General features: G+C 31.7%; 1 protein-coding gene across 6 annotated transcripts in view; it reads left to right on the top strand.

Annotated features, from left to right (window-relative positions):
* Positions 1 to 24,648, top strand: part of LOC117787152 (protein furry) — a 72,787-nt gene that overhangs the window by 32,073 nt on the left and 16,066 nt on the right. For all 6 annotated transcript variants that reach the window (XM_034625598.1, XM_034625596.1, XM_034625595.1 and 3 more), the window contains 7 exons: positions 18,283 to 18,405; positions 18,476 to 18,609; positions 19,732 to 19,830; positions 19,898 to 20,032; positions 20,109 to 20,280; positions 21,137 to 21,242; positions 21,305 to 21,640. In XM_034625598.1, coding sequence (XP_034481489.1) covers positions 18,283 to 18,405; positions 18,476 to 18,609; positions 19,732 to 19,830; positions 19,898 to 20,032; positions 20,109 to 20,280; positions 21,137 to 21,242; positions 21,305 to 21,640 — 1,105 coding nt within the window. The remainder of the gene's footprint in view (positions 1 to 18,282; positions 18,406 to 18,475; positions 18,610 to 19,731; positions 19,831 to 19,897; positions 20,033 to 20,108; positions 20,281 to 21,136; positions 21,243 to 21,304; positions 21,641 to 24,648) is intronic.

Genomic DNA, 24,648 nt, shown 5'->3' with positions numbered 1-24,648 from the left:
ATAATTTTGGTTACTTTTTCTACTTGAGGTTGGTTTTCAAAATAGATTTTCACATATTTCAACCAAAATGTCGTTTTCATTCAGTCTTAATATTCTTGCAATTGTTTTAAATATATATTTAAAATTTCAGATAGATATCTCACCTAGTTTAAATGTTACAGTTTTTTGCTATTTATTTTTCTCAAATATGCCATAGTTGACAATATTCAATGGGACGTAGACAAAAACTTAATGAGCGCACTGTGAGTGCTTTCACACACACCACATACCACACACACACACCGACACACACATACGCATAAATTGCATTCAGCGCACGTTTCACATGGCGTATGAGCAATACGCATAAAGTGCCTTTTGTATGCGACACGTGTGCCGTGAAGAGAAAACGCCATATAGCTTATCCAATCAAAAGCCGTGATTAATTCATGCACGATTGAAATTTTCGCACTACAATCCAAATTTCTGATATGCGAAAAATTCACTTTCGCTGAAAATTAATACCCTAATGAGATTTGCACGGAAATTTGCGAAATTTGCGAAAGCATCTAAATTACAGTATCACCGTGATAATTAGTTTCAAAGCCTTTTTTGTAAAATCATGGTTTAATGAGGGTCACAAGGCTCGAATTTCAAAGCCTGTTTAACTAGGCATGAAAGCTGAAATCAATTAATGAACCCGCTTACGTCTAATTGATTAGTGTCCATCATTTAAAGAAGGGTGCAGACAAACAGAACCACCCTTCAACTTATGCCATGAGTTTCACAGAAATTGAGGACAGTTTTCCCAAATGCTCATTATTGGAAATCTAAATAATTAGTTGAAAATTGTGTCAAAATGGCACAAAACCAATTGGTTGACCTATAACATTAATTTATACACTGATTTTGCCGAGTGTAGTCTGCTCTTCATCTTGCATATGATTTGTTTCGTAAGAACATGGTTTTACTCTAAGGTTTCTTCATCAATATTTGCATAATAATTGCACATAGTTGTCAGAGTCAAAGGCAGTAGATTGAAAGTGTATTGCAGTTTTATATAAGAGAATATTAAAAGGAAGCTATTACGCTCTTTCCACTACAAAACTTATGTAATTGGTATACGTTTGTCCACCTTTGTTTGCTTTATTAGAATAAATTAGAAATAAATTTTCTTAGACAAAAAATATTATCAGTTTAAATAAATAAATAAATTGTTTCGATGTTTTTTACATTACTGCTTTAACTTTGACATACTAAAAATTCTTTTTGCAATGATTAATTTTGATTGATAAATTTAAAAATTAAGCAACTTAAGAGCTGTAAAAAAATTAAAAATAAAATGTACAAAAATTGATTAGAATATCTTAGAATAAGAATTGACATATTTAAAAATTCTTTTTGCAATGATTAATTTTGATTGATACAATTAAAAAATTAAACAACCTAAATTCTGTAAAAAAATAAAATAAAAATGCACAAAAATTGATTAGAATATCTTAAAACTTTACATATTGCAATTTCTAGTTAATCAGTGCAGTGCAATAGCCGCATTTTCAGTTGTTTATTAATCCTAGAGTGCTTTATGTCAGTTTCAACATTTGTTGCAACGACAGTCTGTCACAATAAGCTTTATTGCAGTTGTCGGTTGGTGAATCTTAAGCTGAAGGCCAGTAAACGACACAGTAGCTTATTTACATACACAAGGATATTCGAGAGAAAGTATAAAAAAGATTGCCCCACGGGAGAGTTGAATTTTTTTTTTATTATATTAATAATTGTTCTGTTGGGCTGTGACAATGGCAACCAACGCTAATTTCATTTGATGTAATCGTTCTGCCTGCTACCGATTATTCCTTCTGCTCCTTCACCTTTCACACCTCCTGTTTGTACAGTCTGTCAATATTTGCATGCAACACACGAGGGTTCTTACTGTTTTGATCCTTTTAACCTTTCGAGAATAACGAGACAGCAGATGGAAGGAAAGAAGGCGTAACCTTTGTCGGTTGTTAGCATCGTCAAAGGTTTTTTTTTTTACCATTTACTTTAATTTGATTTACATTTCATACTCGTATTTGCTGCGATTTTGCACTTCGTTTCACATGCTCGCTTCTGTTGTTATCCTTTTATCATTTCACTTTTAACGTTTACTGCTCAATCTCGAATCAAATTACATGCACAATATACATTTTTAATTGAAATCGCCCACTTTATATCTTTTTCTTCAGTGAACTACAATTTTGCCGTCTGCTTTGAATTAATAAACGATGCGGCGCCTTCAAATGTCCTATAAAAAATCTCGCTTTCAGCGTTTAATTAGTAAATGTACCGAGTCCAATAATGTTTATAGTTTTCAAATAGTTTTCTAGTCAAAGTTTCGCTCGGCTAATAAATTGAACGGAAAACTTTTAAATTTTACTAAAGAAGTTTTGCATTGTTGCATAATTTAAAATAGGGAAATTAAACCAGTAAAGAACTCATATTATCATGGAAATTGAACAAAAATTTGACATGTAAATTAACTAAGGTTTAACCAACTTTAAAATTCCATAATTTTGTCAAAACTGAACCGATTTCAAAACAGGATGTCATTCTGATCATGGTTTGGCCTCTAAATTCATTCTGCATTCAAATTTTGATCATTTAGAAAATTTTATTATTTTCGACTATCATAGCCATGGTTGATTTCAATGCTAAGGGTCCCCCCTTTGGATTTTTGGAAATTGAAAATTTTAAATCTCATGTTTTCACTTTTAATCAATTCCTTATATCATAATTAGTATAAAACAACACTTTAAATTTGTTTCTGAGAGGTTTCATTTTTCTGTAAAAAATCAGGTCAAATTGTACAAAAATTTTGACTTGTAAAGTTGCTAGATTCAAAGTTTGACCAATTTCAAACTCTCATAATTTCATCAAAACTCAACCGATTTTCAAAAGGAAAGTCATTTTGATCATGTTTTGGCATCTTAGTTCATTCTGCATTTAAATTTAATTAATGTTGAAAAAAGTTTTTTTTCCTCTACATTTCGATTTCAAACCATAGGGTCCCCCCTTTGAAATTTCGAAATTTGAAAATTTTAAATCTCATGTTTTCACTTTTAATCGACTCCTTATATCGTAATTAGTATAAAACAACACTTTAAACTTGTTTCTGAGAGGTTTCATTTTTCTGTAAAAAATCATGTCAAATTGGACAAATTTTTTGACTTGTAAAGTTGCTAGTTTCAAAGTCGGACCAATTTCAAACTATCATAACTTTGTCAAAACTCAAGTAATTGTCAAGCGGAATATCAATTTGATCATTGGCTGGCTTCTAAATTCATTCTGCATCCAAATTTTATTAACTTTGTTCAAAATAATTTTTGGACTATAGATCTTGGTTTTGATTTTAAAGAAGTAAAATTTTTAAATCTCAAAAATATTGACTTGTAAAGTTCAAAGGTCAAGGGTTTGACCAACTTCAAACTTTCATAACTATATAATAGCCTTTAATGACAGTTCTTAAAGATTATGTAAATAGCTTACAAAATCATTTCACTTAAGAAAATGTTAAAGTTTAATTGCCGGACAACTTGTAACTGTTGGCCATAAATCAATGCTTTGATGCTTTGGCTTATATATTGAATTACATAATAATTAAATACCGCAAGCTTTGGTCATTGTTATCTGGAGCTTAGGCGACACTTAGGGAATGGGACAAGGGGTCGAAAGGTGAGCCACCTTTGTAAGCTTGTGTATATATAGATTCGTAATAATTTAATTCTAAGAAAAGAGCTCATTGCGGAACAACTGGCGGAGACAGCTTGTTGACGGTTATTGCTACGGTTTAATACCACACATTTGATTTATAAGGTATTCTTAGAAAATGAGACAGAATTTTCAAAATCAAGTGGCAAATACTTACAACTGCAGCGCTAAAACTTTCTTTGATTATAATCAAAAATTTGCAATATATTTTGTCATATATTTTTGCCACTTTTAACTTTTGGCAGTCGCTTCTTTGTTATAAAATTGTAATTTCTTTGAATTTGCATAACAGACGCTGTTCAATTTCTTAAGTGTTTTTTGTCATTTTCAAATTTTCACATCTTACCTGTCACTTGAGTGATGCCTTCCCGTTGAGCTGATGAGACGCGACGGAAAATGCTCAACACCGCTTTGCTGTGAAAATATGTAATGGTAATTACAGTAAGAAGCACGAATTGCTAAACAAATTACATATTAAAATGTGTCGCAAATTCAAAATTGCTTCTTATTGCAGAGCAGTTACTCTGCAAGTGCCAAAACTTAAGAGTTCATTAACAAATTGCATTGCAATTTCATACATTAAACAAAAAGAGAAAATGAAATATATTTTTAATTAAGGGAAGCAAAAAAATATTTACAGTTAAATTACAAATTCCAAAATAAAGTATCAAAAAAACTAACAAAGAAATATTTGAAAGCTATATTTTAATTTTCAAATAAATATTTGATTGATATTATACTTTTTATTATTTCAAAAAATGTAAGCTGTTTATTTCACACAACTCGCTTACACAACATTAATTTTAAATAATACATTTAGCTACTTACCGAAAATTTTGTCCGCTTACGCAATAAAGCACAAAATTAATGCCAAAATTTGTAATGAAGAACGCATTGAAAATGTATTGCAATACAATTGTTGTGTTTTGCGTTTTGCTTGTTTGTGTCTGGAGGGAAAATTAAGTGGAAAAGTGAATGGAAATATTATAAGAAATATATTGTAAATATGCTGATAATGTTTTTGAATTTGTCAGTTGATTGCCTTGTGTATTTATAGCTGCAAGGTATTTTGACTTTGACATCATTATTTTTTGATAATAACTTTCAATGAATCGCTAATTGCAATTGATTTAGTCTTGAATATCTATTGACCTTCGACACATGCCCTAAACGTTGACCTGTTGAACTTCTGGCACATTTCCAGGCTGTTGCACAGTCGAAAGCTTTCCACTCAATTAATTTTCTGTCGCAATCAATGTTCAAGTTTGTCGTAGCTTTATGCATTGATGTAATTTTAACATATATGTGAGGCGCATACAATATTCTATTCATTCATTTTCTCAGCTGTCAGCATACTGACATCCACATCAAAATAGATAACCAAAAAAAAAAAAAAAAAACGGAATCATTTTAACATTTTTAACATGAAAAAAATCTTCATTTATTTCAACAAATTTGAAAAATGCCAAATAAGAAAAAATTGACTACACATTTTTCATAGTCTATTGCCTTACTTATGTGTTCTTTTATTTATTGGACATAAATTCCATTGCGTTAACTAATTCTTTTTCTACGTGACAAGTTGTCAGCACTGCTCAAGAAATTTATGAAGTTTTTACATTTACTACTTTAAGCTGCTCAATAGTTTAGACTTTAATTAAGGGGCTTGAAAATTCTTTTGATCTGACTACTTCACCACAAAGATTATTGAGCAGTTTTTTTTTTTTAAGTCAAGTTGTGTAAGATTATTGAGCAGTTCTCTTTATTTTAAGTCGAATTGATAAATTCACATAAAAAAGTTTGCAGCGCTAGTCAAAAAAGTTGAAATTTTCTACTTTATAAGCTGCTTAATAAGTTTTGACTTTAAATAAGGAGTCTTAAGCCTTTTTTTTTGAGCTGACAACTGATGCAAAAATTTATCGAGCAGTTCTTTCTTTTGCAAATGTCAAGTTGACAGCGCCACAGTAATAATCTTGTGAGTTTTAGCTTGATTAACCTCTGATAAGTTTTGACTTTAAACAAGGGAATTTCAAACATCTCTTGAGCTGACAATTAACCCAAAAAAAATATCGAGCTACATAATGCATAACCTTTGTCCTTGACACTGTGTCCCGGTAAATGACAACCTCTTAAAATGATATTTATGTAATTAAATGTTGTAAAAGTGTCGTAAAGGATTTCCATTTAATTTTTATTTTTCGTCTCTGCTGGCTTTTGAAATCTCAAATTTTTACGATCCAACGGTGACAAAAGTACACAAAACTAATTAAAGCCTCAACACAAAAACACTCAACTCATTCTACTGTTTGATTAAGTAGCTGTGTGGCTATGACGAACTAAGAAGATACTCATTAATGTTTTATTATGATACTTGTGTACTTGTCTGTCTCTAAAATAGAGTCAAATATTTTTTATTGTGATAAAAAGCCAGTTTTTTTTTAAAGTTGATTTAGTATTTTACAGTAACAAAAAAATACCCTGTGTTAAATCGTGTAATCTTAGTTAATTTGTGTAAGCCTGACTTAATAAATATTCTGTAATGTGTGTTTTTTAATCTTTTATATAAATAGAAGCCATCTGTCAAGTTAAACTGGCTTAAATAATACCCTATATCTTACTAAATTTTACTCTTTGGAAAGTAGGTTTTATATCTCTTGGTTCTGTCATAACTTTCTTTTTTTAAACATGTGACAGTCTGAAATTATTCATTGATGCTGAATTTATGTAAATTTCTCATCCAACTTGACTGATAATAGTCGAGAATTAGTGGCAAATAAGTTTCAGATTTTCCTACTTATAGCTGCATTGTGTTTTAGTGATATGAAATGCTCTTTCTCATTCCTAAACTCAGTCACGATGTGGTCTCCAAAGCTTTTCAATAGTTGTAGTTATAAATAGCTTTTCTCTTGTGGTGTGAGTTGAATCTGATTATTTGCCATTGCATTTGGCATCACTAAAATGTTGTTAATTAGCAGCTGCTGGCCAAACAATAACAAAACTTTGTCTATTTTGCTATAATTTAATGAACACTGTGACAGCGTGATGGTTTTTTTTTCTTTCTCTTTCTCCTTTTCCTTCTTCTATTTGTTGTTTGTTTTTTGTTTTTGTTGTTCTATTCTATGCCTGGTAGCTCTGTTGCTATCACAATAATCAGAACTTTAATAAAACAAAACATTGTAGTCGTGTTGCGACACGTGTAGCGATCGTTTCAATAGCTTGGCAGTAACTTAATATGATTTAAACATGGACCACTTGACGTATACGCAATTTGAGTGTATATTTCAAGTAGATCACTCACCTCCCAGTAAGTTTCGATGCGCAGCAAACAGCTCGGTAAATTGAGGCAGACAAAAACCGTGGAGACAATGAGCAGCATTTTGGTCACCTTCAATTGCGATGAATTTTGCACCTTGCGACGACCTAAAATATTAGAAATGCAATTTATTTATTTAATAAAATATATAATAAAATGGAAATATTTTAAATCTTTGGTTTAAAGTTAGCGTTAGCACTAAATAAATTTGCAGTTAAAAGCGGAAAAAAAGTTTTTTTTAATTTTTTTTTTCAATTAAATTTTAATCAAATTTAATTTTAACTTTGAAAAAAAGTTTTAATTGAAAAAAGTTTTACGACAATTAAACCATAGCGAATTGATTAAAAAGAAATTGTGTTTTTTTTTTTCATTAAAAAGATTTTACATTTTTTTTCATATCTAATTTATAGAATTTGTTAAGAACATCTAATAACTTGCATGTTGCAAAAGTTATAAAGTGCTTTAAGTAGTTTTTAGTTTTAATGCAGCTTTGAACTTAGTCTGTCATGTGTTGCAAGTTGTTCCAAGTGGCTGCTAATTGTTGAGATTTGTGTGCGCGCAACAAAGTTGCAAAGTTATCAGCAAAGTTGCAACAACTTGCGGCATGTGCGTGTGCTTCACATTTCAGAATTCGCATTTAGCGTGAATTGAGCTGCTGAGCTGCTTACATGAAGTCATGTCAATTGGCCAGAAGTTAGTTGATGTTGCAAGTTTATAGCTCACCTGGTTTCTGTGTTATCTCGCAATGATGTTGCGAGTTTACTTCGTGCTGTTGTTGATGTTGTTTTAGTTGCTGTTGTTGTTGTTGTTGCTCATTTTGTCTTGTAACGCTATGTTGTCCGCTTGGATGTGTGCCTGTTGACTTTTGACGCTTCAGCGAAGCTGTAATGCGATATGAGCATGTTGCTGCAGCGCCACCTGTCGTCGAGTTTGTTGTCATATTAGTCAACGGTGGCTTTCTGTCAAAACAACAGTTCACAGAAGTAATTAGCATTTTTTGCGAGAAATAAAATACTTCTACACTCAAAAAAAATCAAGATAGGAAAGCCCGGATATCTTAAAATAAAAATAGTTCTGGTATGCTTTGAGTATATTTTGTTACTAATAGTAATATATATTTATTCATTGCAATTAAAAAAAAAAAAAAAAAAAAATTCATTTAAGTCCAAAAAAATCTTTAAACTTTATTAGTATAAAAGACTATGTTGTTACTCCACTAAACTCACAGATTTTTTATTAGGTATATTGGTTCAAATCGGACTATTATATATATTTATTTATTATTTATTTATTTATACATTTAAATTAGCAAATAAATTAAAATATTACTGTGTAATTTAAATGCAAATATAAATATAAATATTCATTAAACTTTAATTTGAATAGTAAGTATACTAAATTTAATTCAAATTTAAATACATTGCTCTTTTTTTTTTTTGAGTGTACTTACTTCTTGTGCATTGTTAAAGTGCGTCGCACTGTTGCAAATTTCCAAACGGTGCAACCGGTACAGGTATTGAGCACCGTTATAGTTGTGAAGGGCACCGCATAAACAATGAGCGAGTCCCAGTAATTGAACAGCGCCAGTTGTTCCTGCGAATTCAAGAAAAATATTGGCTTATTGCAATTCCTCGAATTTTAATTCCATCTGCAATCATTCGATTAGTTGCGCATGGCGTATACGTAATGCATTTAAAGTTCAGGTTGTGGCTAAATTCGATTGCCTATGGTTTTCAAAACTTAATAATCTATACCATATAGTTTGTGTCCGCTGCAAAAAAAGCGTTCAAAGTAAATTACAGTGTAAAAGGAAAAAGATTTAATAGGATTTTCTGTATGCAGAAAAATCAGTGAAAACCTTGCTGGCAGATTAAAAACGATGCTGTCAAAAATAAGATAAAGGAAAGAAAAGTGTAGTCTGTTTTCACTGCAATATTTAAATACTTTTTTTTCTGAGTTTTTAATAAATATTTTCTATTATTTAAAAATGTCCAAAAATCTTAAGTTTTTCATATTGAAAAAAAGATGAGAAAATTACATTAGTTTGTCCAACAATTGTAAGTTTTTCATATTGAAAAAAAGTTGAGAAAATTACATGAGTTTTACAGAGTTGAATAAAAAGAGTTTCCATGTCAAAAGTTTGACAAAAACAATGAAAAGTTTATTTTCTTTGCATAAATAATGGGCTAGCCAAATGTATGTGCAAATTTTGCTATGCTAGGGTATTTTTACGTCTGTAACGCTCTTCTTTTACTCACACATCTCTGCCTTGTTCTATTTGTTTTAACTTTCTGCTATTTGCACTTGCTGCTGCTGTTAATCTCAGCTGAAAGCTAATGCTAAAGTCCATTTTTTCCCCACCTTTTCCCTTTTTTTTTTTGCTGGCATTTGCATGACCATTTTTTCATAGGAAACTCCCTTTATATGCTAAGTGATTTAGTAGTTTTTACGTTTGTGTCCTTTACAAATGCTAATTGAATGCAACTTGAACGCATTTTTATTTTCATGACAGTTTTTAAAATTCCAAAAGATCTGTTCCTAAAATTAAGTTGACCATTCTGGTGCTTTTTGTGTTGCCACAGAAATGTGAGCGTGGTATTTATCAACCACTTTATAGAGAATTTCGAGCAATTTTCCAGTCTCAATGCTAATTGAATTGTGAAAATAAATTGTGGCGGTGCTTAAATGCTTTAAATGTGAAGAAATTGCGGTGAATTAGCATAGCCAGCTGGTAATTTCAGTAAATGCGAAACGCACTTTATTTTAATCTTGGACATTTAAATGGCTAAAGTTGAATAAACAATTAAAGTTCATTTAAATTGTGCCGCAGGCCGAAATAGTTAATAAGAAAATGTGTTTATTTAAATTAAACGTTAAGAAGTTATTCTGTAGCAGCTTATCTTGTTTATAGCATCAAAATTAGTTTCTCTCTTTGATACCCTTTTCGATTTCAGTACCTTAAGGGGAGTATATGACTAAAATATACTCTAATTTGTGTTTTATAGCAGCTTAAATATATAAAAAGATTTATAATTAATATTCTCCACATTATTCTAAACTTTTTTTTAATGATCAAGATTGCTTTAAAAGGAATATACGACTTGCAGATACTTTGTGTTGAGTAAAATAATAAGGAAAATGCTCTCTTAATTATTTTCTGGGTATTTTCAATATCTGGGAGTGTTTTAAATGATACTATACGACTAAAAAAATACCCTGTAATGTACCCTGTAGCTAAAATCAGTTGTTTGATTAAGAATGTTGACTTTTAATAATTTCTAATTATTTCAATAGCTAAGAGTGATTTAAAATAAAGAAGACGATAATTAGTTACTTTATAAAATTAAATTGAAAACCTTTAATCTCTAAAATCACTGATTAACTATTTTCTCAAATATGTACTGCTCAAATATACCCTGTATTGAACTGTAGTAAATGTTAAATCTAACTTAAGACTTGCTAAAGTCGATAAACTTTATTTTATGACTTTTATTATACCCAAGCTAAGCATTTAATGGTTATAGGATATAAAAAGGGCTGATTAAAGAAGCAGCCAATCAATTAGAACGAAACTTGAGTTAGTTTTACTTTCGTTGGTTAGTCGAAAAATCCAAGAAATGCTGTGTCGTAAAAATAAAGTAAATTCAATTTGATTTCTTTTACGTTTTCACTGTTATTTGTCTATATTTTGTTTTCGGGGGTTTTGATCACTTTTCGAGCCCATGTTGGAGTGGATTAAAAGTCTCTAATAGCTCATCAGATTTCAATCAACTGTAGTTTGCTCTTTTCCTATTGTTATAAAATGTGAAATTGGATTTTTAGCAACACATGCCACTCATGCAACTTAATCACATATTCAATTATTATATCATGTTGCAAATATTTGAGTTGCCTACACACAAGGCGTTAAATTGCAATTGCATAAGAAATTCGTTTGGAAAATCCTCGAACTGAGAAGGCTTTACAGTTCAACAAGTCGGTCAATATGCTGATTGACAATGTTGGTAGCATTCATCTCCTTACTCTATTTCTCACATTTTCTCTCTCTTTCTATGTCTATGTTCCTGTCGTTGTACTTGTAGGCAATATTTAGCATTCCTTTGCTCTCGATTTCAATTTGTTTTCTGCAGCTGCCTTTTCTTCTAATCTATTCCTTTCAAGTCTATTAAATATGCTGTTGTTCAGCTGCTGTGACAAATTCTGACAATGACATTGACTAGCCACAATTTTAATCCGGCTCAAACATGGCCTTTAATTATATAACTCCGATGAGCATTCAGCTGCGAATTTCTATATGTCTTTATTATAATTATATTTGTATGATTTAGTCACACGTGCGTAATTTGAAATAGCCTTATGTTCTATTTATAAATATCATGTGTAAATTGTCATTATTATCGGCTGCTCTCTAGGCGAAAATTCAGCTTTAATCTTATAAAGAATCAGACTTATTGGTATATTTGGAAGACGAGATTTAATTAAAGTTTAAAATTATTTATTTATTTTACTTTTACTAAACCAAAAAGAATTTTAAGAAATTTAATAAATATATGTTAAATAAACAAGTGAAATAAATAATAAATAAATTTTTAATTCGAAACTGATAGGAATTGGGCTAATAATGTTTTTTAAGTTAAATCAGTACTAATTAATGCTCCTAACTCTTACAAAAACATATTTTCGTAGTATTTTTCATTTTGTAAGCTTTATTGACAATTATTACATGACAAACATGTCTAAATTAAAGTCCTTACAACACTTAATTAGTTTTCCGACTAAGATAATTAAATTTCAAAGTTGCATTCTACCTTAATCAGTTTTCAAATTGAGCTAAATTTAATTTGAAAGTTTCATTGAATTACAGTAAATTACTGATTGCTGATTATATTATTTTTTCTCAGTGTAGTTAAAGTTAATGCTGTAATTGAAACATGCTAATGGACTTAAAATATTTCTAATTGAATTCATTTTGTCTGGGTCTCCATATTTTGTGTGCTTTGTCGCTTGCACAGATAATTTTCCAGATAATTTGTATTATTTTCACTGAGAAAAATTCGAAAAAAACACATTGTTGAATTTGCTTTGCTCTTTGTGAATTATGCTGGCCTTTTAAAATTTATCGCTTCATCGAGAACGTTTCAATATTGTTTACCGTTAGTCAAGCAACCCACGCTTATGCTGAAATAATTTTGCAAAAATGGTACAGTAAATATGGGCACATCACTCATACGACACGTCTGCCATCAGCAAACGACAAATGTTTGTCTATACATTTTTTCCACTTTGTTTTCTTTCTTTTATTTTTTTTTTTTTGGTATTTTTTTTTTATCGCTGGTGATTGAATTTGAATGCCACAGATGTACTTCTAAAGCAAAGTAAAAAATGCAGAGGAGTAAAATGTTGGTGTTCTATCATTCAGTGCCTTTATTTCCACTTCACGCTTTGCTTGTCGCTTTCGCCAATTTGGCTAATAGAGGCACAGGTTGGCAGCTCGGACAGTTGGACATTTTTGTCTTTTGTTTGACTTGCAGTGTCTGGACACTGTGTGAAATTAGCATTGAATTTCCAACACCCAAAAAAATAAAGAAAGCGAGACAAACAGAAATTCGAGATTTATCGCACACGCATAGGGAAATTGTCAGGACGCCACGAAATTTGGCTCTGAATAGGAGACACACCCAAAAGAACTGCGTGTTGACAATGCTGTTACAAGTCCGTGCAAAGAGTGGGACGAAGGAGAAGCAGGGGGAGGAGGAGATAGTATCATTGCTAGGGGATCGATTGCTGCGTAGTTGGGGTAGCTGCAAATTGTCCTTGTCGCGGTTTCTTTTGTTGGCTTTAAGTGTTGTTGTTGTTGTTGTTTATCGAGCGCGTTTTGCGGTTAAGAAAAAATATTTGTTTGGGTTTGAACTTGCGGTCTTCGTACTTTGTATACCCTGTAAACAAGGGAGTGAGCGAGAACACGTGGCAATTGCGTGTGGTAAAACAATGAGGGGTATATTATACAGCAGATATTACAGTTTAAATTTCTTAATTACTTTTACAATTACCCAGTCTTCGAACTGACAATTACAATTTAATTATTTTGAACATTTTTTAATAAATAAAAAAAATTTAATCGAAAAAAAAGATTTCAATTTTTAAATATTTAAAATATATATAATTTACAAAGAAATTAGGAGTAATTAAAAGTAGTTAACTGTCAAAAGTCTTGGTAATTAACTATAATTACTAATATATTTAATTGAATTAAATAAATACGTAAAATCATAACAATATTCAATAACAAAGTATTTTCAGTTCAATTACTAAGTAATTAAAAGTATTTTTAAATAGTTAACTTTAGCTTTCAAAAGTCTTGGTAATTAAATTGTAATTGCGCTTGTAATTACTTTAATATTTAAATAAATAAATAAAACAAATTACAAAATATATATTAATTATAATTTATTAAAGTATTTTCACCTATTTTTAAAGTAATTAAAAGTAATTACAAGTAATTAATTGTCTTTAACTATTCAAAGCCTTGCAGTTTATGTGCTGAGTATTTAGTATTTCATCAACTTGTGCTATATTATCTAGTTTATTGGCATTCCTTGACTGACTGCTGCGTTTTGTGCCACATTCGTTTTTCTAATTTGTTGCCTCGCCTAATAAATTGTCAATTTGTGCCTAACTCACTCAGCAGTTGCCTTAAGCCGCAGTCTGTTTGATTAATTGACGACGTTTAGCAAATGTTATTGTCTTCAGCCCGGCTTGGTTTCCCTTTTTTTTATATTTATTTTGACATGCCGAAAATGAATTTGACGCTTCTCCTCGCGTGGCTTGTTAACAATTGTATCCTTATTTGCTGTTAATTTGCTAGAGAAACTCATGCAGAGAAAGAGAGAGAATGAGACAGAGAAAGAGCAATGACTGCTAAGTCCTTTTGGGCAGTCAGAAGAGCTACAATTCCTTTCTAATCCAACAAAAGCTGCTTAAAAGTTGAAAAGTCAGTATTGAAGTGTTCCTGACAAAAAAAGGTTTTTGACTTTTGGTTTCCCTTTTATTTATAGAGGGTTAAATGTGTTGCAATAAAAGATTTATCAGCAGACAATGCGTGTCGTTTGATTGAATAAATGCAAATCTTTTTTATGCAAAGAGAAAAAAAATATAAGAAAAAAGAAAACCCATTTGACAAGTGGCTTGCAATTTTGTCAATTTATTGAAGCATGTCTTAAAAAGAGCTTTGGTTACAGGGTATTAACCAGAAAAATAGCTAGGAAATTTACAGAGAAAAATGGTAATACAAAATTAAAAATTAAAATTAAAGCAACCATTAAAATTTATTAATATTATTAAATTTTATTAATTACTTCGTTATCATATTTTTTTCAATTCGCAATTCCCTCGCTTCATTTTTTTAAGGGATTTTTTCCTTTGGTTTATTTTGTATTTTTCAATTTTCGCCCAGTTATGAATGTGCGAAATCGTAAAAATTTCGGTGAACAAACAAAATGCGGAATTTCGGGTAAATTTGTAAAGGAGTGAATATGCTGAAAATTGTCGATACGTGTGCCGTGCTGTCTGCTCTTTTGTGGTAACCTTTTGTGGCTACCTTTTGTTGTTTGTTGTTGCACGTCTGAAACTTTTTCGGCTAGTTGGTATTGGCAACCCATTAAAAGTGTGATCTGTGCACAGGATGCCAGAGCCAAAAAAAAAAGGGACACAAGTTTTGGCATTACAAATATCCATTTGATATGTGAGCATCAAAAGAGTTTTTCAATGCCTTCGGCGATTACGTATACGACATGTGGGCAAATCAAAGTTTGGCATAAATTAGGTATGGGTATTGAAATGTTGATATCGATATATTATCGTTACATAATAACGATATTCAAGAAAAAAAAAATACATTTCAAATACGATGTCGGAAATATATATATATATTTGAAACCTAAAATAACAGTTTATTTTTAAATAATTCTTTAAAAATTAATATAAATATTATCGAATCTATTTGAAAACATACTTTATTATTAAAATTTTTTTTAATGATCTTAAAAAATTAAGTAAATATCTGATTTCAATTACATAACAAATTTAAAATTAAATAAAATAGAATATAATAATTATTTTTGACATACATTTATTAAGATCACTCATAAGAGTTTTTTTTTTAAATCATTAATATATGTCAGGAACTGATATTTGTAAAAAAAAGTTGTCAATAAAATCAGGCAATAACTTTTTTTAATAGGGTCATCTTTTAATAGCATATTCTGATTTTCATTTAAAAACTCTTTTATGAAAATTAGTCAAGTCAATTAGACTTTTATTAAAAAAACCTGAATAATAAATATTAAATACTGACATTTTTTTTCTAAAGATCATCAATAGCAAACATTAATAAACTTTTATTAAAAACAGTAGAAATATTTTTTTTTACATTTAATTTAAAGTTATTCTATTTTTTCCTATTAACTAACATTTATTTTATTTGTTTCTTGTAAAAGAGTCAAGGAACATCTATTTCGGTCAAGCGTAATGAAAACTAAACCATAAATATTTAATTTTATTTAATTTTTTTTTAATTAAAAAAAAATTATTTTAATATTTTTAAAATTTTTTTTAAATATTTTTAAAATTTTTTTAAATATTTTTTTAATTTTTTTTTAAAATTTTTTTTTAAATTTTTTTAAAATTTTTTAAAATATTTTTTTAATTTTTTTTTTAATTTTTTTTTTTTAATATTTTCTCTTACTCACCTTATAAGTGGTATTCAGATCGCAGATGGTAGCATTCATTTTGGGATTATAAACTGGCTTGGCAATCAATATATAAGGTACACAGTGTACACAACCGGCCATTGTTAGGCCAAGAAGAACAATTTTGGCCCGCCGTACAGTGCACATGATTTGCCGCTTCAGCGGATACATGACGGCTATGAAACGTTCCACGGTGAAGGCAACAACAAACCACACCGAACAGAAGCTGGCCAAATAGCTGAAGAATGTGAAAAACTGGCAGAAATAGTTTTCATTGTAGATGTTAACGTTGAGAAAATTCAACCATTGCACAAATAATCCACAAAGAAAGCATGTATCGCTGATGGCCAATGCGGCCAAATAGAAACTCGATGATAATTTTCGTAGTTTGGTCATAAAGAATACGAAGACGGAGAGTATATTGCCAATGCTACCGGTACAGCAAATGATGGGTACATAATATCTATTCACAAAATCGCTAATGAGGAATGCAATATGAAGCATTTGCTCATCCTCAATGGACATGTAGTCGGTTGTATCTAAGCTGGCATTTATGCTATTTGTATTGTTTCCAACCAGTTCTCCCATTGTTGTTGATATGTCGAGGCTTTCGTTGGACATTGTTGTAGTGGTTGTTGTTGCTGTGGTTGTTGTTGTTGTTGTGGTTTCTTCGTAGGGATTACTTGTAGCCATAATTGTGTTGCTACTGTGGCAAGCTTATTGCCTTTAGCGCAATTTTCTCATTCTCATTTCTCGCTTGAATACACAAATACCAGAACTTGATCTATTGCGTCCTTTAAAAGTTCCTTAGCTTTACTTTTATTGCTGCACAACTTCAACTAAAGGTAAACACAGTTAGAACTAATTAATTGCAGTCCTCAACTGCACTTTAATGAAATGAAAATAAAGTAAAAACTTGCTTCATTTAATGCTGCTGAAACACTTAAAAGCACATGTTCTTTATTTCGAAGATAATTAATAAAACAGAACTACATTATGAACTTTTTAAGTTTCTGGACCGAAGCAGACTCTCAAAAGTATTTCAGCAATGATTTTCACTTTACCTACAATTTAAAACTGTTGTTGTCTTTGCTATTTTTACACTTGAAATTTTCTTTGCTCTTTAATGAACTCAATTATAGAGAATAAACAAAAATGGACTTATGGAATCAGCGCTAAAGAAAACAAACAAGTTTTATCAAAAGTTTAGCTAGAACTGTGTTAAGAGTATTGGTTTTGATTTTTTTATTTTCTGCTTTCCACAAGTTTTTCTCTACACGCACCGAAATTGAATAACTAAAGTAAAACGTGAGATGAGAAAAAGTTTTGACTCGGCTTTAAAATTAAATCCAACTTTTATTATTATTATTTGCTTTTTTTCTACTTTCCTATTTGTATTTCATTTTTATAATTATTTAACAGTTTTGATACGGTTTTTAAAATAAATGTCTAACATCTATTTTTATTTAATTTGCTGTTTTACTTTTTTATTATTATGTTATTAATAATATTATTAAATGGTTTTAATATGGTAATAAGCTGTCCAAGATTATTGTGTTTATTTTATTATTTTCAAGTTTTGTAATTTTATTTTGTAATTTTTTTGTTTTTAAAAAAGTTGTCTAACTCTTATTACTATTTATTTTTATTTTTATTTCATTATTATTATTGTTGAAATTGTTTTTAATATTATTAAGTTTATTTTAGTTTTTTTTTTTTACTTTTCTCTTTTTTTATTTATAGTTTTTATCTGCTTTTCTATTTTTATTTCATTAATATTTTTGTTAAAATTGTTTTCAATATTATTAAGTTTATTTTAGTTTTTTTTTTACTTTTCTATTTTTTTTCATTTATAATTTTAGCGTTTTTTTTAGATATAATTATTTGAGTATTTTTTAGAATAATTTTTGCCGTCGGCGCGTTAGTTTCTATAGTTAGTCAGGGGCTTTAGTTAGGGTTAATGTAGCCTGCAGGACAATACGCGCGAAACTAAGCCGAGACAATGGCGACGACGGCCTTTTAAACACTTTCGCCCTCATTGGAAGGCGCCAAAATGTGGCAAAAAGCTTTCAACACCTCCCACACCCGCACCTGGCAAAAGTTTTGCGTCGGCGCAGTTGAAAATGTCGCCATTTCATTCATTGAATCAACAGGTGACAAGGTCAGGGTTAGTCCAAGACCAACAAGTGTTTTCTTCCGTGTTTTTTTGGAACTGTTTTTACTAGACTGACAGGCCCATCTATTGTTATTGTAACTCGTAGTAAACACAAAGTAAATGTAATGCGCTTTCCAGTGCCGGTTAAAAGCTTTTCCTTCTTGCCACTGGAAAAGTTGTACTCGAAAAGCGCCAAGTGTCAGAAGTCTAGGATTCAGTTGCCTTTAACACTGTGCCGAGCTCAGAATGACAGCAAATACGTTTAAAACCTGCGGTTGGTTTTCTTTTAGTTTTTTCAACCTTAATTTAATACTTGTATTTTTTCCGTTTCGTTACAGAGGATGACATAAAGGTCGGCACCTTGGATGTCCTGCTGAGCAGCGCATATTGCCGTTCACAGCGTTTCCTGTCCAAGCAGTTGGCGCAATTGCGTCCGGAACTCACCATGTCTATATTTTCTGGTAAAAGCTCTGACATAATCACATTTGTCATGTTGTTTATATATATATTTTTTTTTTGTTTGCTTTGCAGAAATTACACATCGCTTTCAGAGTGCACGCGAGGATGTGCGCGCCTTGTTGCTGCAGTGCCTCCTGCCCTGGCTGCAGAATATGGAACTGGTGGCCACCAGTGTGCCTCCTGCAACGCCACTCTCCTATATTATGGTAAGTTCCTGCAAGCATAATTTTATTTTTATTTAAGTAAAAGTATAGGTAATTCTTATGAGCTTTTTTCAATTTTTTTTTAAATATTAAAATATTAAAGGTTACAAAAATTATACTTTTAATATTAAAAAAATGTGTTCAAACGCAGAAAAAATTATTTTTACCTTGTAATGAAAAGTGGGTATATCGGTCAAAATATACAGCTTGCCAAACCTACTTTTTGTAATATATATATCTGAATGAAATATGTTTTAAATGAAGCCTAGTTAATGCAGTTCTATAAATATGAGGTTAAAGAAGGTATTTTTTTTTGTATTTGTAAAAAAAATGAAGTTGCCAAAAGGAAATAAATTAAAATTGGCAAATAAAAAGAATAAATTAAATAAAAATCATTTAGAATGTCTAAAAATTAGTTTTCAGAAAGCGTAAACTTTTTTAATTCTCGAGTAATGGTTAATGGTTGTAGAATAAAATGCTTAATATAATATATTATACGTTATACATATATAAGTATATCCCACAAAAACAAAAACCTCTACACGAGGTAAAAGTCTAGTGACGAAAGCGATTTCTAGCCCCAAAATTTCTGATGTTCAATTTTGTTACGAACAAAATTCAGTTTAATCTAAAAATTTTAAATAAAAATAAATAAAATAAATAAATTAATAAAAAAAAAGCGAAAATTGACATTCGGCACTGCCAAAAAAGTAATTTTTATATACAAAGAAGCTCAAGCTTTTTGGCCGCAGTGCACAATGCCAATTTTCGCTTTTTTTTTTTATTAATTTATATTTTTATTTAAGATTTTTAGATTAAACTGAATTTTGTTCGTCACAAAAATTAATATCAAAAATTTTGGGGTTAGAAATCGCTTTCGTCACTAGACTTTTACCTCGTGTAGAGGTTTTTTTTTGTTCAATCATTTCAATATCTCAGCTAAAACGCATTTGCATCCTGCTGTGAATGGATTCCCTTTCTGTGGAATGAAAAGCTAACCAAGTTAATGGAGTAGGAGAATGTATCTGTCTGCTTCCGGCGTTTCTTTATAATCTGCTTTCATTTTTTGATTGTCACAATATATATATATACTCGTATTTTTCGCATTTTTTATTCCCATTGTAGTACTTTCCGGATTCGGGCACACGGGGTCGCCGCGAGGGCACCGGCTCAACGGAGGCAACGGAAATGATACTGAATAATCTTTTCTACATAACAGCAAAGGTAACGTTGCATAAAAATGAACTTGACTTGAGAGTTTTGCACTAACTTGACTTTATTTCACTTTCAGTTCTCGGATGCACATCCACGCGATATTGAGGAGTTGTGGGGCACCTTGTGCCAGTTTTGGCCAAACAATTTAAAGGTCATATTACGCTACTTGGTCATCATGAGCGGCATGGCACCCAACGAGCTATTACCCTATGTAAGTGTATTATTTCAAGCAGCTTATTGTGTTATATATATATTTATATTTATATATTTATTATGCTTGCACGCAGGCCAAACGAGTGGCACTTTATCTGGCCCGCAGCTGCCCGGATCGTCTGTTGGATGAGCTCATGGCCGAGCTGCAGACGGTGGAAACCCTTAACTGTCTCATCGAACGCACCGAGACACCGCCCTTCTATAGATTGACCAGCATGCGAAAGGCTTCCAGCCACAGTGCAGATGGTGAGTTCCGTTTCCGTTTCCGGTTATTTTCCCTTTATTTCCTAGTACCAAAAGGGAGCATTTATGAACAAGACGGAAGATGACTCCATAAAGTGTATCTATTCTTATTATGTAGTCCTTTCCAGCCGTATGATGAGCTAGATTTTATCGGCAATAGATGAGTTTATTTGTAAAATTTTCAAAATCAAAATCAGTGTAATATCCAAAAAAAAACATTTTCTATCACACTTCGAATTTCTAGAACATTATAACACTCTCGGATAATAAACACTGAAACTATAAAGTTAGTTTGGCTTGCTCTGAATACTTTAAATAATACTGAATAATTTTCATAAGTAAATCTTAAATCTTATACTATATATTAAAATTTCAATAACTTTTTCATTTTCTTCTATTATCTTTACTTTTATTTTTCTTTATAAATAATTTTTTTCATTTTCAAGTTTTAACAAAAATAAAGAATTTAAATTTTTTGCTTAGAAATCATATAATAAATCCTGTTCTCAAATTGTATTATGAACATTGAAAATTCCAGAAATAATTTTGAATTTAAAAATATATATTGTATAAAAATATTATATATATATGACGGTTTCAATAACTTTTTTATTTTCTTCTATTTTCTTTACTTTTATTTTTCTTTTTAAATATTTTTTTTCATTTTCAAGTTTTAACAAAAATAATGAATTTAAATTTTTTGTTTAAAAATCATAAATAAATCGGTTCTCAAATTGTATTATGAAAATTGAAAATTTTAGAAATCATTTTTATTATAAAAATATATCTTTTTATATAATTTTTCATTTTTAATGAATATTATCGTTGACAATTAATTGCTTTACTCTTTGATTTCCAGGTCAAGCTGTGGGCGGCATTAACGATTCCCGCACACAGGATCTGACCGTGGAGAAGGGCACCATACACACCAAACGACACAGCGGCGAGGATCCCATTAAAATCGGGTAAGTGAATATCTTATCTAAATTAAATTCAACTGTATTTTAAAAGTGTTCTACCTTTAAAGCACCTGCAAGTCGGACAGCGGCATACGCGCTTATACTCAGGCCGCCGCAGCTGCTGCCGCCGCTGCTGTCACGCCCATTTCGGGAGGCAGTCGTCCGCCTCGTGGCGCTGATAAAATACGTGCAGCATCGGGACCATCGATATTGCCCCGACCAGAGGATATACTAATCAATGATCCGGATCTGCGGCAAGAGGAGAATGTGGAGTTGCGTAATACGGCAGAGGCACCGCCCAATGCCCATCCTCATCCCTTGCCCATGCCGGAGTACGGTGGTTACTTTGCACCGCTCACCGAGTTTTTGCCAGATGTTAGTTTGCCCATCAGCGGTTTTCATCGGTAAGTTTTTTCTCTTTTAGATCCAGTTGCATTCGTCTTAAGTCTTCTTATCAGATATCATTCACTTTTATTTGACATATGATTATCCATTACTGTTCACATTTAGCTTACTTTCTCCTTGACGCTATTTCAACAACTTAAAAGAGTTATAACTTTGCCAAAACTTTACCGATTTCCACGCGGAATATCATTTTGATCATTTTTTGGCCTCAGATTTGATTCTGCATCAAAATTTTATGTATTTAAAAAATTCAATATTTTTCCCTCACTGTCCATTTTTTCCATACTTACCCCTTGACCATTTTTCAAAAACTTCAAGCTGACATAACTTTGCCAAAACTCAACCGATTTTCATGTGGAATACCATTTTGATCATTATTTGAACTCTAAATTGATTCTGCATCAAAATATAATTTATTTTAAGAATTCGATTTTTTGTCCATATTTTCCATACTTACCCCTTAACACTTTTTCAAAAACTTCAATCTCTCATAACTTTGTCAAAACTTAACCGATTTTCATGCGGAATACCATTTTGATCATTATTTTGCCTCTATTTTGATTCTGCATCCAAATATTTTTCACTAAAAAAATTTCCCTCACTTTCAATTTTTTCCCTACTTTCCATACATACCCCTTTACACTTTTTTCAAAAACTTCAATCTCTCATAACTTTGTCAAATCTTAACCGAATTCCATGCTGAATATCATTATGATCATCATTTGGCCTCTATTTTGATTCTGCATTTTTATCACTGCCTTTTTTATCCATACTCTCATTGTCCATATTTTCCCTTGACAATCTTCAAACTCTCATCACTTTGCCAAGACTGAATCCATTTTGATACATTGCATTAAATATTTTTTCAAACTGCAGCTAGAAAATTCAATAGAGTATTTGGAATATCTTTGAAAAACTTTCAAAGCATGCAATTTTATTAAATGTTCCAATCGCTGAGATTTCTTATTGCTTACTAAACTTCTCGCAAGTGCTGGCGTATCCAATCCAAATGGGCGCTGACACGTGTGAATGCTGCTGGTCTGCCGCCATTGCATCCATAAATGCAGCCGTAGGACACAATGCCCACCAATGTGGGAGAGTCCCGGGTAACCAAAGGTCCGCCAGAGTCGCCACCACAGGTATAAGATCCGCCGGGAGTGCCAATGCACAAGGTGCCATCGACCACACCGGGATAGGTTTTTTGGCATTGAGTTTTGCTGGCAATCATCACATCGATGCACTGCAGCGTGTCGGCTATTTGGCCATTGGCCATCCCTCCCCAGCCGCAGGTGACAGCCCACCAATTCTCATAGTTCTGTTCATCGTGACTCGGCAAACGGATCTTGTTGATTTGGGTGGAGAAGCTCACAGGTGGTGTACGAATCAGAGCAATGTCATAGTCCTTGGCCGGATAGAGTTGATGGGGAATAAAGTTATTCCTTTGCACCCTGTAAGCGAATCGTCCTTTCCATCTGGCAATTGATCCGTAATGAATGTCCGCATACTCTGCGGTTTCCAGACAACGTGCTCCTGTTAGAATCCATGTAGTTCCAATTATAGAACCACCGCACAATCCCAAATTATTACTTCTAGGCTGTTTCAGCGCAATGCTGACAATATAGGGTGACTTGTTATTGGGAGCGGGATAGCCATTGGTAATTATCTGGCTAGGATGCTTCTGAATACGTGGATTTATCTGATATGCACTTGCTAAGCCAAAAGCCACAGAATAAAGTATTACGAGTAAGAGGAGCTTCATGTGTAGACTGTCAGTTTTGTCTTCACATATTTTACTTTGAGCTTATATAGTCATATTGAACCAGACAGCTGCATTTAGTATGATCGATCATGTGTGATCGCCCCCACAATCAGCAGCAACATGTTCGATCGCTAAACCAAAAATGTTGTAACTTTTACAATTTTTGTAAACACGATCGCTTTGTTTACGAGCTAAACTAATGCTGATTACTCGCTTCCTGTATCATGATCGGAGTTTCCCCAGAAAATATATTGATGACTTTTAATTTCAAAGGAATGAAACGCTTGTTCCGGCCATTGTCATATTAAATGTAACAAATAATAATAAATGATCAGAGTTTTTAACTTTTGTGGTACAATAGTTTATATAGAAGAGAAGTTTAAACTAGGGGGCTCCGCCCCCTGCTCGCTTCGCTCACGGTGAGGTGCGGCTACAGTCGAGCACGCTCGACAGTAGAATACCCTCAGCTCAATTGTTCCTATGGCAGCTATATGAAATATGGAACCGATTTGAACCAAAGCAGGTCAGAATATACAACACCAACATTAATGCATATTTTATCAGTTTGGTTAGGATGTCTTAATTAACAAAAAACTTTTTCATACTTAAACTTGATTTTCTACCGATCGATTTGAACGAACTTCGGGCAGGATGGACAAAACCAAGTTGAATGCATATTCTATCAGTTTGGTTAGGATTTCTTAAAAAACAAAAAACTTTTTCATACTAAAACCTGATTTTCAACCGATCGGTCCTATGCAAGCTATATGATATAGTGGACCGATTTAAACGAACTTCGGCCAGGATGGAGATAACCAAGTTGAATACATATTCTATCAGTTTGATTAAGATATCTCAAAAAACAAAAAACCTTTTCATACTAAGACATAATTTTTGATTGAGCGTCTCTATTGCAGCAATATGATATAGTGGGCCGATTATGACCAAATTTGGTCAGGATGTATAATACCAGCCCAGATGCATATTCTATCAGTTTGGTTCTAATATCATAACTAACAAAAAACTTTTTCAGCTACGTTCCTATGGCAGCTATATGATATAGAGGTCCGATTAAAAAAAAAAACAAACTTGATCTGCCTATGGTATCCAGGAACCTACATACCAAGTTTAAAGTCTCTAGCTCTTATGGTTTCTGAGATCGACGTGCTCAAACAGATTGACAGACAGACGGACAGACAGACAGACGGACAGACAGACAGACAGACAGACAGACAGACAGACAGACGG

The sequence above is a fragment of the Drosophila innubila genome, assembly GCF_004354385.1.
Source record: "Drosophila innubila isolate TH190305 chromosome 3L unlocalized genomic scaffold, UK_Dinn_1.0 0_D_3L, whole genome shotgun sequence".
Lineage (NCBI taxonomy): Eukaryota > Metazoa > Arthropoda > Insecta > Diptera > Drosophilidae > Drosophila > Drosophila innubila.
Note: the sequence above shows the minus strand (reverse complement) of the source record. Positions and strands in the feature narration are given on the sequence as shown.